This window comes from Grampus griseus (genome assembly GCF_964374135.1).
Source record: "Grampus griseus genome assembly, chromosome: 17".
Lineage (NCBI taxonomy): Eukaryota > Metazoa > Chordata > Mammalia > Artiodactyla > Delphinidae > Grampus > Grampus griseus.
Window position 1 is genome coordinate 500,201 of NC_139011.1, and position 15,657 is coordinate 515,857.

At 65.8% G+C, this 15,657-nt stretch overlaps 1 protein-coding gene across 2 annotated transcripts; it reads left to right on the forward strand.

The window, feature by feature from the left end:
* The first annotated feature begins 5,148 nt into the window (after positions 1 to 5,148).
* Positions 5,149 to 14,237, forward strand: DGAT1 (diacylglycerol O-acyltransferase 1). Of its 2 annotated transcripts, none has more exons than XM_082674751.1 (17): positions 5,149 to 5,420; positions 9,228 to 9,315; positions 11,376 to 11,416; positions 11,511 to 11,596; positions 11,679 to 11,731; positions 11,966 to 12,071; positions 12,216 to 12,332; positions 12,436 to 12,510; positions 12,593 to 12,696; positions 12,784 to 12,822; positions 12,924 to 12,965; positions 13,040 to 13,084; positions 13,162 to 13,274; positions 13,359 to 13,424; positions 13,517 to 13,604; positions 13,689 to 13,751; positions 13,844 to 14,237. In XM_082674751.1, exons 1-17 carry the CDS (start codon positions 5,224 to 5,226, stop codon positions 13,997 to 13,999), a joined length of 1,479 nt encoding a protein of 492 aa, XP_082530877.1. In that variant the 5' UTR covers positions 5,149 to 5,223; the 3' UTR covers positions 14,000 to 14,237. The 2 variants fall into 2 exon arrangements, with proteins under 2 accessions (XP_082530877.1, XP_082530878.1); XM_082674752.1 differs by lacking the exon at positions 5,149 to 5,420 and adding an exon at positions 7,842 to 8,096.
* Positions 14,238 to 15,657: the final 1,420 nt, after the last annotated feature.

Here is a 15,657-nt window from a genome sequence, read left to right on the forward strand (position 1 = left end):
CTCTTAGTTAGTCCGAAGCCGACTATAGAGCAATAATGCGCACTGCATGCGAAGCTGCCGCCGCCTCTAGAGTTACTGAGAATCAGGTATCCCCCTGCCCCACCCACCCCATAGGCCCCTAGATCAGGGACGCTGCGCGGGGCCGGACGCGCAGACTTTCTTCCCCCTCCTCCTCCCTCCTCCTCCTCCTCCCCCCCACGGCAGAGGCCGGCGGGTGTAATGGTTTCAGGGGCGGGGCGGGGTGGTTGCCCCCCAAGACCCCTCCTTCAGTCGTCCATCACCCACCAATCCTTCATTAGGCACCAACTATGTTCCAGGCCCCCTTCTGAGTCCGCTAGGGACGTGGCGACCTGCGGGGTGTGTGTGTGTGTGTGTGTGTACGTTTGTGACGGGCCCAACGGGCTTGGGTGGGCCAGGGATGGCCGCAGGTGCAGAGAGAGCCGCGGTCCCTAGACCTAACCGTGGCCCCTCACTCCTCCCCGCCCCAGCGCCGAGCTAGTGCTGGGGGCAGTGGGGCTCTGCCTTTGACTTGGGCCTGGGTTCTCAGCTCAGGTGGCACAGACCGAGGGCCCCAAGGCCCAGCGCCACCAGGGCCACCCATACCGAATCCCATTCCTTCCATCCCCTGGCAATGAGGGCTCTGTCACGTCAGTCCAGGGCTCCAGGCCAGAAGAAAAGGTGCACGCTGGAGCATTTGACCTGGCTAGCCCCATCCCCGTGGGTACCAAGCCCAGCTGCTACTTCCGCTGCTCCTGCAGCGGGGCACCTGGACCTGAGAGGCCAGCACAGCAGAGCCCACGTCCAAGACCCCTACATCCCAGCTTGGTGTTCACACAGCTCCCAAGCTGGGGCCTGCCCCGCTTGCGCTGGGCACACCTGCATGCACACGCACACACAGGCACCCCACTCTACCCCACATGCCTATCTACCTACCTAAGGAGAAGGCCGGAGGGCTGTGGGCCGGCCAGGGTCTCCCGCTTCTCCCCACACCCCGCCGCCGCCGTGGAAAGCCATGGGCCCCCTCCCGCCCCCATAACTAAGCAGCACAATAACCGACTTAGCGAATTCAGGTAGAAGGAACGTTTAGGTAGCACCTATTTTGTACTGATTCTACGAGTAGGGCCCGAGATGCGGGGGCCCTCGGGTGGGGGCTGCGGCCGCCGGCCCGCCCCGCCCCCACCCCCGCCTGCGCCCCGCCGCCTTGTACATACTCCCACCCGGAACAGGCCGGGATTTTTACTCGGGCCGCGCCCCTCTTCCGCCCCCGTTTGGGGCCGGGCCGGCCGGACAGACGGACGGACGGACAGACCTCCTTCCTAAGCACAATAGCACCAGCTCCCCGGAGCACCGCACCTCCACGAGGAGAATAAATGCCACTCTTGATAGAACTCGGAGTGTCGGGCTGATGTATACAGGGCTGGGCCCGCGCAGCAGGGGGCACTGGGGTCACCTAGGAGGCGTCTTCCGGGTCCTGCCGCTCGTAAGAGGTCGGGGCAGGCGCAGGCCCAGCGCTGGGAGTGGCACCCTACCCACACAGCCTTGGAGTCGCGCCGCTGCCTTTTGCTGGGGTGCGCCCGTGTCTTCTTTTGCGAGAAGGCAGTCTTCCACCCTGGAGGGCCGGCTTGTCAGACCCCTGAAGGCAAGGCAGTTAGCATTTCTCCTGTGGCAGGTGACTCTGCTCTGTGCCAGGAACTGGGGAGGCTACAGTCAGATCTGGCCCGGGACTGATCTAGAATGGCCAGAGGAGGTGCAGCAGGGCCTGTAATCCTGTGGCCTGGGACACCCCCACTCTTCCTGTAGGGGCTCCTGCTGTCCCTACAGGCCTGACAGCCACCAGCGAGCCTTCCTCGATGCCACTGGAGAACATGGGGACAGCAGAGGGTGTGGGGTCTGACCCCTTCCTGCAGCCTGCTGTCCACATCCTGACTCCCAGACTCAGGGGATATGTTCCCACACTGAGGAGCCCTCCATAGGTAGCTGGGCCAGGCTGGCTCTGGGGAGGAGGTGCCCAGGGGTCATAGGAGTTCCCACAGCCGCCCACAGCCACCCACAGCCCTCGGGCTCTAGACAGGACGTCATGTTGAGGAGATGAGGGGCAGGGCTGTGCTGGGCTCAGAGAGCCCAGGGACAGGGACTCCTACCGCAGCAAATGCCCTCGGCACCCAGGGAGGTAGGCATGAGCTGAGAGGTCCCACATCTTTGGAGACATGTGGTCAAACCAGGTCATCCCAGGCCCAGAGCAGCTGTCTGCACACTGGCAGGGGACAGGCCCACCCAGACTCCACTGGTATGGACAGCAGGGGAGACTGACCTGCAACAGACCATAGCCTGTGGGCCTGCTGCTCAGGGTGGGGCTTACCTGGAGGTGGGCGCCCCCTTCTGGGGAGCGTCATCAGCCTTAACAACCTCAGGAAAGCCCCCAGTATTGGTAGAGGATAGGTAGGAAGCATTGCCTAATTTGCATATGAAGACTGAGCCTCAGGGGGAGGAACAACTTGTCCAAGGGCTGCCTTTGACTTAAGCCCTGCCCAATACCCCACCCATCCTAAACTCAGATTCACACCTGGGTGGGCACCAATGGCAGGGAGGAAGGCTCTCAGAGGTCCACTCCTCCCCAGGGCTCCTCAGCTTCGGGGTCTGGATTGACTGTTTCTGCTTCTCCAAGACTCTAAGGGGCAGTGGGGGTGGAAGGATGTAGGCTGCCTCCCCGGTGCCTGGGACGAGCCCACGCTTGTCTCCACAGGTGTCCATGGACAGAACTTTGCATTCCAGAGAACAGGCTGCTGGTCACCATGTCCAGTGTCTTCCCTCACAGGCTTCCTTGGCCTGCCCGCGGCGCCTCCAACCTAGTGTCAGCTCGAGGCCCTTTCTAAACCCCAAAACCCTTCCAGCCCTTTATTCGACCAGACCTGCAGGTTCCTCACCCCGGGCCAGGTGTTGCTTCCACCAGCAGGGAAACTCGCCACTAAGCTTTCTTCGACAACTCCTCATGCACACATTTGTCCCCAAACAACCTCACCTACCTTGACCTTTTGCCTCTCCCCTGTGGGTCTGGGCCGCACCGCACCCAGGATCCTGAGGTGCTGGGGCTGTGGGCGGGGCTGGCGTAGGCCCCACCTCCCTCCTAGAAGTCCCGTCCACTATCAACCACAGGCCTCCGCCTCCCTCAGACAGGCCCTGCACCCCGCTGGTACAGGGGCTCTTCCTTATTGGTGCCTTCACAGCCCCTGCCTTCCCATTGGCTCGAGGCCTTCATCTTGCTCTCAACTTCGGTGGTGGAACCCTTGGTTCCCCCACAGGCCCCGGTCAGATCGGTCCTTTCTGGCGGCCCCCAGTCCACCCTGGTCCCCTCACTCCTACTGCTTCTTGTCTGCCGACGACTTGGAGCCTGGACGCGGACACAGGCAGCCGCTTCTAACACGGCCCTTCACTCCTCGTTGGCTACTGCGCTCAGCCTCTCTGGGCCTACTGGCAGCCTGAGCCGTCGATCTTCTCCTCTACCAATCAGCGTGCCAGTCCGGGCCGGCCCTCTAGTCTTGGCTCTTTATTGGAGGATGGCAGGGCCAGAAGGTGCGCGGAGACACGTGGGCGTGGGTGGGGAGCTTACCACTAGCTGCCTGGGAGAGGTCATTGGGAGGGAGGGCCAGAGCTCCCAGGGCTCACCCCTACGCTGCGGGCTCCCGAGAGGACCCTCTCCTGCGTCCGACCTCCCTTGGGATCAGTACTCAGAAAGGCCTAGCTCCCCCTGGCTCAGGTCTGCCTAGGAACAGACGAACGTTCTTGGACACTGGATAAGAGACGGGGCTGGTCCTGACCCGCCGAGGCTGGGCCATGTGGGCACGCAGGAGGGGTTCTGGCGCCCAATGAGGGCCCCTTTAGCAGGCTACTCGAAAACACCTGCAAGGTAGCCTCAGCCTGCCAGGAAGGGATGCCAGGCTGCTATAAGTCGCAAATGGTCCGGTGGCAGAAGCACGTGTCACCAGGGGGCCCAGGTGCCTGTCCGTGGAGGTGATGGATCCAGGGCAAGCCGGGCGGGAAGGAGGGCTGAACTCAGGCTGAGCCTCTGGGTTTATTTGCTTTCAGAGAGGTGATCTTCTCGGCCTTGCTTACCTCAGAGGAGTGAATGGAGTGGGTTCTGCGGCTAGGGGTGTTTCTTGGGTAAACCAGGCCTGAGCCCCCAGTGAACCCTCGCATCCGGAAATCCAGGATACTCACACTCCATGCTCTTTGCAAAATGCAGGTCAAGCCAAGTGGGACCGGACTTGCCCGCCCACGGTTCTCCCCGTGCAGTTGTTATGGTGTATTAGTTGCTTCATTTAACGACTGGATGACTGCAGACTGTGCAATGACACAGAAGCCTCTGGGCCGCCGCGAACTGGCACTTCAGGATCCCCACGCCCTGGCAAAACTGGCCCGGGTGCGAAAGGCGGGAAGCTCTGCAAGTCTGCGGACGAGGGCAGAAGGGGGCTGGGTGGAGAGGCGGGCCGGGCGTGCCCATTGTGGGGGCGAGGGCAGCACCCTTGCCCTTCCCCGTCCTGGGCCTGCAGGGGAGAAGTGCTGCCCTGGGCGTAGGCGGGCCAGGTGGAGGTACCCGGGACGCGGGGCCTGGGGCCTTTCTCTCGCTCCATCCTTTGGCCTGGCGCTTGTCTGAACAACCTAAGCGGAGGAAAAGCGGGGGCCTACGGTAGCAACTAGAGGGCTCGCGGAGCATCAACGCCCTAGGTGTCTGTCTGACAGTAACGCACGAGGCACTTCATAAATTACCCACATCCCCCACCCCGCGCCTGGGCTGAGGCATGACGAAACCCTGCGTTGAAAGAGCGGGACAAGGGTCAGGCAGCGGTCAGGAGGGGCTTCCAGCTGCCAGGAAGCCGCGCGTTTTCCGCCGAGGCCCTCGGGGAGCAGCGTCCGCCCCTGGCTGCGCGCCCGCCTCCGCGCTCCGGCTTGCGCCATGAGACTACAACTCCCAGCGTGCCCCGCGCGCCAGCGGACTACAAATGGACGCGCGCCGCGGCCACGGGCCAGTTAGCAGCTCCGGGAGCGACGCTGCCGCGGGCTCGGGGAGGACCCGGCGGTTGCGCGCTGATTGGCGGCGCAGGCTACGGCGGCCGACAGGGGGCGGTGGCGGCCTCTGGCCGAGGGACCGGAGGCGGGGCCTCGGGCCTCGGGCGCTGCGAGCGCGGTGGACCACGACTCCGCCGCGGCTGGGTGCGGGCTGAGGCCATGGGCGATCGCAGCGGCGCGAGCGGCTCCCGGCGCCGGAGGACGGGGTCGCGGCCCTCGAGCCAGGGCGGCAGCGGGCCCGCGGCGGCAGCGGCGGAAGAGGAGGTACGGGACGTGGGCGCCGGGGGGGACGCGCCTGCCCCGGAGAAGGACAAGGACGGAGACGTCGACGTGGGCAGCGGCCAGTGGGATTTGAGGTAGCGGTGCGCCTGACCCCTAACCTTTGACCCCGACCCGGGGCCTGCGCGACCCTCGCTGTTCCCCCAGGCGTGTCCGCCGCAGCTCGGATTCCGAGCCCGAGAGCCTGGCTTCCGGACTTTGCGTGGACAGGTGTGCCCCTTGGGCCTCCGCGGGGAAACTTAGGGAGAGGTTAGGGGTGGAGGGTCGCCTGACAGAGTCACACAGGTGGGGGCGCCGAGGGGAGCCGGCCCAGCTTCCAGACGCCCCCCCCTGCCCATCTTTAGGTGGGTCCTGAGGCTCTTTCCCAGGGTGAGCCCAGAACCTGGAGCCCGAGGTGGGCTGGTTCCAGCCACCCGTACTGTCTTCTTCCTGGAAGGAGATGGATGGCGTCTGGCGGTGTGTGATGAAGGGGGCCCCTCCTGAGGGCTATGAGGGGTGCCTTGTGGGTAGATAAGGCTCCCAGAGGAGGGTGGGCTGGCTGGGGAGTGGGCCAGCAGGAGCTTGGGACTGCCTGAGGAAAGGGGCAGGGGGCAATGCGAGAGGGTTTCTCATTCCTTGCAGACCCTCCCAAGAATGGTCTTCACAAAGGTCCCTCATCCTTTACCCAGCGATTGATTGGCTTGGGGTCCTGCTTATATTACCAGCACAAATGCCTGCTCTAGGGTCAGAGATGGGTCCTGTATTGGGACTCTCACCCCTGGCTGGGGTACAGGAGAAGGGTTTGAAGTGGGCACACCCACAGGTGGTCTCCCTACTTAGCTGAAGGACTCATGGGAAGCGGGTGGGGAGCAAGCTGTGGCTGATGGCGAGGACCTGGCCCACCTGGGCATTGGCTAAGTCCTGCAGCTGGCTCCAGGCGGTCGCTTTGCCGTCCTCCACGCCCCCTCCCCCCACCGGAGCCTTCCCGGCCCAGGGGCCCTCAGGGACTCTGGCTTTGGAAGCAGCTCCAGAGCTAGAGATTATCAAGGAGGAAGTGGGCAACCTGTCAGTGGGTTGGCAAGGATTTGCTCTCTCATGAAAGAAGAACCGAGGCTTTCTTCACTGGGTACTGTGGGGCGGGGATGGGCAAAGGCAGCTGTGGTGCAGGCACTGTCCTTGCCCTTGGGGTGCGCACGGTTCACCTGGGAGATAAGATAATCTCAGCACTGAGCAGTGTGGGCAGAGTTCTGGCGCAGAGTCCATGAGGGCGGCTCTCCTGAGGGGTGCTGGCTTCCTGTGGGCCTGAGGTGGGACTGAGGGAGGATGCAAAGGATAGGAGTGTCCTGGAGTCCCCTCTGCCACCTCCCCACATTATCCTCTCCAGGAGGCAGGGGCGTGGCTGGCTCCATCTCCCTCTGGCCTCCGCCGCCCCTCCTCCCCGTCATCTTCCTCTCACCTGCCGCCTCTCCTCCCTGCTTGTTCCTCCCCCTTCTTCCTCCCTCCCCTCCCGACACTTCCTGCTCACCTTGGCCTGGCCGGGGCGGTCACGCTCTGGGTGGGGCCGGAAGGAGGGCCGCCCCTCTAGCCCTGCCTCTCAGCTCATTCCTTTCAGGTGCACCACACTCGCCTGTGCGCTCTCCAGCCCTTGGTTCACGGGCCCTCCAGGCGGGGCCTTCTTGTCGTGGGGCTCTCCCAGGGGTTTGTCTCTGGGGTGTCCTCTGTTTCTCCCTCTCTAGCAGGGACTGAGGACACGGGGAGCCCACCCAACTGGAGGAAGTGCCAAGGGGGTGGCAGCTGGGAGGCGAGCTGGCACCCTGCCCCCTCCTTGTTCTAACTGGCCCTGGAGCTGGACCGTGTGGTCCCGCGTGTGTGGTCCACACTTGGGGCTGTGCCTCTGGGCAGACTTTGAACCTCAGTGAGCCTCAGTTTCCCTGTGTGCCCGCCTCCCAGTGCTGGTGTGAGGTGGTGAAAGAGGTGATACCTGTGATGAGTTAGAATGGCCCTGCTGGCTGGGTGGGACTTGGGAGCAGGTGGGCAGGCCGCTGGAGGGCACAGAGGCGTGGGCAACGCCTGCAGTAGGGGAGAGGGTGACAGAGCTCTGGGCAAGGCGGCCAGGCCCCACGTCCATGCCAACCATGCCTGGTGCCCTCTGGTCCACTGCAGCTGACTGCATCGGCAAGGCTGGACCTCTGGGGGGATTGGTGGGCGGTGGGCTTCCTTCCCTGGGTCGGGCCCTCCGACCTCTGGGGGCACAGAGCTGCCTGGGTTGGGGGTCGTCAGAAGGCCGGTGGAGGGACCTGAGGGGCGGGTGTGGGTGGCTTGGGGAAGGCCTTAGGAGCTTGACAGCAGCGATCTGGGAGAGCTTTTATAATGTTACTTGTTGTCAGGTTTGGAAAATGCCACCGCTCCCTCACCCCCAGTTTCATCTTAGAGATTGCTGCAGATAAAGTCAGCGTGGTCTTCTCGGTGGCCCAAAGCGGGCAGGGGTCACGCTGTTGTGAAACAGTCCCCTGGGCGTGTCGAGCCGGGCGTGGACATGCAGATGGCGGTTGGCAGCTTGTAGCATGAGGTGGCTTTGGGACGCTTCCAGTAAAAGCGACTGGGCTTGAATTTGGGGGAGGGTTCTGGGCAAGCCCGGCCAGTGGAGAGGCCCAGAGACTGTCCTGTCTGGGGAGCTGGGCCTTGGAGCTCTGCTTGCCTCTTCGAAAGGCAGAGCGCCTGGGGTGGAGCTCACAGCCCCGCTGCGCGTGCTCCAGGATGGCGCTGGAGGGCAGGTGCGAGGAGGCCAGGGCTGTGACTGGGAGAGGTGGGTGGGCCAGGTGGGGGCAGACCTCGGTCTGGGAAGGCAGAGGTCAGACCGTCAGCACTGCCCTGGCTGAAGATGCTGAGTGGTGTCTCGTCCTCCCTGGCCCTCATCTCCTGGGTGCGGCTGTCTGAGTGCTGACCCCAGCCGTAGCCAGGCCTGCCACAGAGGCAGGGCCACCCCCGGAGGCCCTGTCTTCTCCTGTGCCCCAGCTGCCTCTTGAGGTGGAGCTGTGTCCACAGGAGGGAAGGGGAGGCCCTGGCTTCTCTTACAAAACCGGAGGCCTTGCTCAATGCCGTGGAAGGCCTCCTGGTGGCAGGGCACTCGGGGTGAGGCGGGGCTGCCGCCAAGGACCGGCACGAGGTCTGAGCCTTGCCCCGCCGTGCTGTGGCCCCTCCACCTCTGCCTCGCCCTGAGGGTCAGGCAGGGACGTGAGGGTCTGCGTCTGTGTCCCCCAGCCCCGGCGCTGGGTGGGAGCGCTCAAGGGCGGGGGGCACCGAAAGCGCCTCCGCTGGCTTCTACTGTAGACCTCCCTGCCATCAGGCGTCCAGTGCCTGAGTGCCGGTGCCCGCTGGGACCTGTGTGGGCCAGATGGAGGGAGGAGGCGGTTGGAGTGGGGCCCTTGGCTCACTGGGTGGTGGGCTGGGCTGACTGCAAAGGCAGATTCGCACCCCCCCATCTGTCCAGCATTGCCGGATGGGCCCCCGGACCCCTGGGGTGGACTCTTCCTGTGGGCCATCAGCACTCCTTAGCCAGCGAGGGTGGCGGCAACCAGAGGCAGCTGTGGGGGGAGGGGTGCTCCCAGCCTGGGGGACTCCAGCCGCCCCGTAGCCAGCTCCTGCCTGTGGCGTGCCCCGCCCACCCGCAGTGTGGAGCGGCAGGCCTCTGGGTGTTCCTGAGAGCTTGGCACGGCCTGGCCCCTCTCTGGTGACAGTTGGGGAGTAGGCTGGTGGGCAGATGGGCGTGCGCTGCCCAGAGTGAGGGGCTGGGTGTGGCCAGGTTCACAGGTGTCTGCCAGTGCTGGGAGGCATGGGCCTGCTTTGGGCCTCGCTCGAGGTTCTCACTGCCTTGGGCTCTGCGGGTGCCCACTCCTGCTTTCCAGGTGCCACCGCCTGCAGGATTCTCTGTTCAGCTCTGACAGTGGCTTCAACAACTACCGTGGCATCCTGAATTGGTGTGTGGTGATGCTGGTAAGTAGGGTGGCATCTTGGAGCAGGTGTTCCTGTGGCCAGGCGGGGCACGAGCTCTGCCCCCTGGGGCGGGTGGCCAGAGCTTTTGTGGCTGGGCTGAGTGGAGGGGGATCGCGGTGGCGGTGCCTGCAGCGGCCGTATACTGGGCTCCCGGAGGGCACACACTCAACCCTTGTCCCTGTTGAATCCCAGGAGACGCCTGCAGGGCTAGCGTGGGAGCCTTTGTGCCGTGGGCTGTGCCCGAGGGGCTGGGGTCTCCTGAGGGGCTTCTCTGGCTTGGCGTGGGGGCAGGAAGGAGTAGATGGGCTGGTGGGCCTTGGGGCTGTGGAAGGGGTGCTGTGGGCGCAGGGCCTCCTGGCAGCGCGTGTGAGTGGTCTTGGGGCTCCGCGAAGAGTTTCCTCTTCTGTTCCAAATGGCCCTCATGGGCGTGAGCCCCCGGGCAGGCCTGGACTTGGAGGAGCAGGGGTGAGAATACGGTTCTAGCCCCGGGCTCCCCTCCCTCAGTCTCAGGAGGGTGAGAGTGGGGAGCCCCGCGCCTGCCTCGCTCTGCGGCCTGGTCGAGGCCACTGCTTCAGGGGCCCCGCTCCTCCGGCATTTGGCAGCTAGAGTCCAGCGCTCCAGGGTACAGCCTTCGGGCGGGGCAGGGGGCAGGGGCCTCTCTGGGCTCTGCCCCCGCCACTCAGGGCTGACGTGGCACATCACCCTTGACCTTCCACCCGACGTGTCTGCCTGTCTTGGGCGTGGCTCCCGCGGCTGCCCGTGTGCAAGGGGCTCCCGCACCTTCCCTGCCTGTGGCCCCAGGAGGCTCCCTGGGGAGCTGTGGGGCACCATGCAGCCTGGAGGGTGAGAAGCTGGCTGGGCAAGGGGAGGGCGGGCCATTGGCCAGCCCAGACCCAGGAGATGACGTGTCCCTGGTCTCTGGAGGCCGTTGCCGGCCGAGGCTGGGTTTGTGAAGAGGGGGTCGTGTGGGGCGGGCCCTCAGCTGCCTGGGCGGCACTGTCTGCTCCCCTGCAGCCCCTGGGCCTGCCTGGCCCTTTGGTGTCGCCCCAAAGCCTTCCCCCTGCTTCTGGTACCTCTGCCACACCCTTCCTGTAGGAGATGCGCATCCCGCGCTGCGTCCCCTCTGCAGCCTGGGCCTCCAGGTGGGTGCTGCCTGTTTGCAGCTCCAGCTCTCGCCTGCTGTGAGCTCTCAGGACAGGCCACCGCCAGGTGGGGTGACACTGTAGGACCGCGTGTGTCCTGGTAAGCTGGCCGCTCAGGCGTGTGACTGGGAGAGGGTGTGGCAGCTGGCCCCTGCATCTCTGAGCTTGTTCACCTCCTCGTGAACCTTGCCAGGTAAGGGACCCCACCAGTGTCCCCTGGAGAGGCATCACTTTTCTGCGGACCCTTCCGTAACCTGCACGGGGCCTGTGCCTTGTGGGGTGAGGGAGCAGGTCCCCGTCCCTGCAGAGGAAAGCCAGGCCCCCAGCCACCGGCTAAGGCAAGAGCTTGTTGTGATGGGGCTCCATCCTCAGCTGCTGTTGCCGCAGGAATGGCCGAGGCGGGCAGGGGCGTGAGTCACAGTGTGGCGTTCCAGGCCCAGCTTCCCCCGGCCCCTCAGGACTCTGGCCCACAGGGCATGGGCACTCCCGGTGCAGCGCCTGCCACACAGCCGGGGCCTGACTGGCAGGGCGGCGCCCTGGGCGTGGGTCGTGGCTCCATCTGGCAGGCTTGGACTTTGGGACTGTTGCTGTGGCCTTGGGGCCCTCACCAGCTCGGTGGGATGGGTGCGGGCTGCTGGACGGCGTGGGTCTCTGTCTGCTGCTGAAGACACAGGCATCTGGGAGATGCCTGGTGTCGGGGCGGCTCCTGTTGGCGTGCCGGGGGCAGTGCCGAGGGGCTTCCCGCCCCTGCGCTGGCGTCTGCGGGGTGGCTGGCGAGTCTTGGAGCTTGGCGTGAGGTCAGGCAGGGCTGGGCCTGCAGGGTGGAGGCTGCTGCTGGGACCCAGGGGTGCCGGGAGGAGGTGGGGTGGCTGCTCCGGGGCCAGAGGTGACGGAGTCGTGTCCCCCTCTCTCTCGCAGGTCTTGAGCAATGCACGGTTATTTTTAGAGAACCTCATCAAGTGAGTGGGCCCTGGCCCTGCCCCGCCCACTGCCGGCTCAGGCCCCGCCCTTCTCCCCCGCTCAGACCCTCATCCCCCACCTGCCCATCCGCAGGTACGGCATCCTGGTGGATCCCATCCAGGTGGTGTCTCTGTTTCTGAAGGACCCCTACAGCTGGCCCGCCCTGTGCCTGGTCATTGGTGAGCTGAGTGCCCAGGAGGCCTCGGGTGGGGACGGGGCTGACCCGAGCCTGAACCTGCCCTGTGGCGCTTCTGTCCTCAGTGGCCAACGTCTTTGCCGTGGCTGCGTTCCAGGTGGAGAAGCGCCTGGCTGTGGTGAGCAGCACCCTCACGCCCACCCTCGCCCTGCCCGGAGGTCTGCTCCTCTCCAGCCAGACTTAGGGCAGACCAGCAGCCCGGCGCACTGTGTCTCATCCAGGCTTTGGGGCTGTGTGTGGCTTTCCCGGGAGGGGCTGCACCACAGGCCTGGCAGCCATGCCCTAGGGAGACCCTCTGGCCGGGGAGTGAGGGCCCCCGGCTGAGCGCTGTGCTTCCCCCCCGCCACCTCAGGGTGCCCTGACGGAGCCAGCAGGGCTGCTGCTGCACGTGGTCAACTTGGCCACTATTCTCTGCTTCCCGGCGGCTGTGGCCTTACTGCTTGAGTCCATCACTCCAGGTGGGCCACCCATCTCAGCCCATCCCAACCTGTCTCTGGGGCCCGCAGGAGAGACCCAGGCGAGCCACGGGGGCCGCCCCTGTGGTCGTGGCTCCCCTGTGGCCAGTGTGGGGGGTGCATGGCCTGAGCTTGCCTCTCCTGCAGTGGGCTCCGTGCTGGCTCTGATGGCGTACACCATCCTCTTCCTCAAGCTGTTCTCCTATCGGGACGTCAACCTGTGGTGCCGACAGCAGCGCAGGGCTAGGGCCAAGGCCAAGGCTGGTGAGGGGCTGCCTGGGGCTGGGGCCACCCGGGGCTGCCACCTGCTGTGGGGCTGGACCCGGGCAGCATCGCAGCCTCACCCTGCCCTGCCACTTGCTCGTAGCTGCTGCGGGTAAGAAGGCCAACGGGGGAGCCGCCCAGTGCACCGTCAGCTACCCTGACAACCTGACTTACCGAGGTGAGAACCCTGCCAGGGCCTGGGGGAGGGGCGCTGCTGGGGGCCGGGGCCTCGGCCTGCTAGCCCCACCCTCCCGTTGCAGATTTGTACTACTTCCTCTTTGCCCCCACCCTGTGTTACGAGCTCAACTTCCCCCGCTCCGCCCGCATCCGAAAGCGTTTCCTGCTGCGTCGGCTCCTTGAGATGGTGAGGCTGGAGGCTGGGGCCCTCGCGGGCTGGGGGGCCACGGGGCACTTGGGGGTTCAGCCCGCTGTTCTCTGCTTCCTCCTCCAGCTGTTCCTCACGCAGCTCATGGTGGGGCTGATTCAGCAGGTACGCGGGCTGGGCTGGGGGCTGCGCTGTGTGGGGTGGGGGAGTTGCTGGAGGAGGGTAGCTCGGGCGGCCAGCGAGCTGACACCCTGCCCTCTTTGCAGTGGATGGTCCCCACCATCCAGAACTCCATGAAGCCCTTCAAGGTGAGCAGGCAGGCCCTCGCGGGGTGGGGTCTGAGGGCGGGGCCGAGGGAGCCAGCTGCACCCTGTCTCTGCAGGACATGGACCACTCCCGCATCATCGAGCGCCTCCTGAAGCTGGCGGTGAGCAGCCTGGCGGGTTGGGGCATGTGGGGGGCGGGGTGGTGGTGTTCTGGAACCTGGCACGCGCCTCCCCGCAGGTCCCCAACCACCTCATCTGGCTCATCTTCTTCTACTGGCTGTTCCACTCCTGCCTTAACGCTGTGGCCGAGCTCATGCACTTCGGAGACCGGGAGTTCTATCGGGACTGGTGGTGGGTGGCCTTGGGTGTGGGGCCGGGGGCCGGGGGGGGAGGGCCCTGGCGCAGCCCAGTCACCCGCCGTCTCCCGACCCCCAGGAACTCTGAGTCCGTCACCTACTTTTGGCAGAACTGGAACATCCCCGTACACAAGTGGTGCCTAAGGTGGGTGTGGGCGCTGCAGCCAGCAGGCGGGCGGCACATGGCCCGGGCGCCCGCCCCACGGCCGCCCGCCCCACGGCTGCTCCCTTTTGCAGACACTTCTACAAGCCCATGCTCCGGAAGGGCAGCAGCAAGTGGGTAGCCAGGACGGGGGTGTTCCTGGCTTCGGCCTTCTTCCACGAGGTCAGTGCCCTGTGGGCGCCTCTGCCCCACCTCGGGCGGGGGGTGGCCGAGGGGTAAGCTGACGCCCCTCTCACCCCCACCCAGTACCTGGTGAGCGTCCCTCTGCGCATGTTCCGCCTCTGGGCCTTCACGGGCATGATGGCTCAGGTGAGCACCCCGCGTGGCCGGGCATCCGCTCCGCGCCCGGGAGCCAGCCCCGTGGTCGCTGAGGCCTGCTAACCGGGCCCCCGTGTCCCCAGATCCCACTGGCCTGGATAGTGGGCCGCTTCTTCCGCGGCAACTACGGCAACGCGGCCGTGTGGCTGACCATCATCATCGGGCAGCCGGTGGCGGTGCTCATGTACGTCCACGACTACTACGTGCTCAACCACGAGGCCCCGACGGCCGCGGCCTGAGCCGCTCCGGGCCGGCCCTCCCTGCTGCGGCTGCCCGCCTTGCCTCACTGCCCGTGGCTGGAGCCGGCCCCCCACCTGTGTGCTGGGGAGGCCTGGCTGCTCGATGCTGCCTCTCTGCCCCTATGGGGCACCCTCCTGCCCCCTCAGGGACGGCAGACTGGGCCCGTGGGAGGTGCCAGCACTCGGGAGCTGTGCCGATCCTGCCCAGGGGTCTGAATGTGTCAATAAAGCGCTGTCCACAGTGAGCTCCCTCAGCCTCCGGGGCACGGGGCTGCTGGGAGGTGGTGGCCGTCCCAGTCCCGCGGGGGCGGCCTTCCTTGGGCTGGACCATGGGAGGGGGATCTGGGTCCCTTCGGCATCCCAGGGCCTGGAGCAGTTGCCCGGCTGTGGCTGGGCTGGGGGGAGGGGGTGCGCGGCATAGGACACAACCTCCCTGCATCCCAAGACTTCTTGTCCTACAAGGTGGGGCCTCAGAACTCCCAGGCCCCGTGTGCCTGAGGGCTCCCCAGAAGTGGACTTCAGCTTGGGGTGGGGCCGGAGGCCCAGAGGGCCGAGAATCAGGACTGACTCGAGACTCCAAGGCAAGGCTGCAGAGGACACAAAGGCCAAGTGCCCAGGCCCCTGGGGAGGGGCAGCCACGTGCTGGGGCGCTCACCTGGGGTGGGCTCTGGGCCTCTGGGATGAGGCAGGTGGCCCGACCCAACCCTCGTCCTGGGCCTCCCTCTCAGTGGCCTCCCTGATAACTGCTGGCTTGAGGCCTCCCCGGCCCCCTCCCAGCCCTGCCCAGTTTTCCTGGCCCTGACTGGGCTGGATGGTCCACTTGATACATCCTGAGTGTGGCCTTCGGGATACCTTGCTCCCAGAGCTTGCCAGGGAGGTGGGGGCAGCCCCGGGCTCCTGTTCCCACCTCTGGTGGAACCCCGAGGCTGTGCCGGGCCACGTGTGCCCTGACGTACAGCCACAGCCCAACAAGGTGGGCGTCTGAGGAGGTGACTGGGTGCTGGTCTCGGAGCCATGCTGCCCCTGCCCCAACCAGAAGCTGCTCAGCCCCGGGTCCTCGCCTCCTCTGGGTCCTGGTGGTGGTTTGGGGAGAGGGAGGCCACCTGGGGGTGCCCTTTGAGTCCAAGGGGTTACAGGCCGCATCTCCCCGACCCTTGCCTCCTGGCGGCTGCTGGGAGAATGGTGAGCAGCGCGTGAGCCGGGTGGGGCAGGACGTCGGGTGCGCTGCTCTGGCCCCTTCCCCGTGCTGCACGCACGTGCTCACCAGTGGCTGCCTGACGCAGGGGCGGTGCTGTGCTCCCACCGCCTCCCTCTGCCAGACCCCGCGCCTCCCTTTTGCCAAAGCCAGCCCGGCCCCTCGTGACATGAGTGCAGAGCAGAGGTGGCTCTGCTGGGCAGATACACAACGGTGCACCCACCTGTGTCCCAGCTGGTGCAGACCTGGCAATGGAGTTCCTAGGGGCCCTCTGACCCCTCCCCGGTCCTTTAATAAAGACTTCTGCATGGACATGGCCCAGTGGAGCCAGGCAGGCTCAGGATCAGGTGTGCTGTGCCCATCTACCCTCCCTCCAGCCCCTTCTGAGACCCCTGTGTCCCTCCTCACCCCCCCCACCCACCCCAGGACCCCCGCGGGAGGAAAGAGACAGGGAGGCCACACA

Coding starts and splice junctions, on each gene's coding strand:
- DGAT1 (XM_082674751.1), top strand. CDS start 5,224: ATGGGCGATCGCAGCGGCGCGAGCGGCTCCCGGCGCCGGAGGACGGGG. Junction 11,732..11,965: donor TGGAGAAGCGCCTGGCTGTG/GTGAGCAGCACC, acceptor CCGCCACCTCAG/GGTGCCCTGACGGAGCCAGC. Junction 13,425..13,516: donor GTACACAAGTGGTGCCTAAG/GTGGGTGTGGGC, acceptor TCCCTTTTGCAG/ACACTTCTACAAGCCCATGC.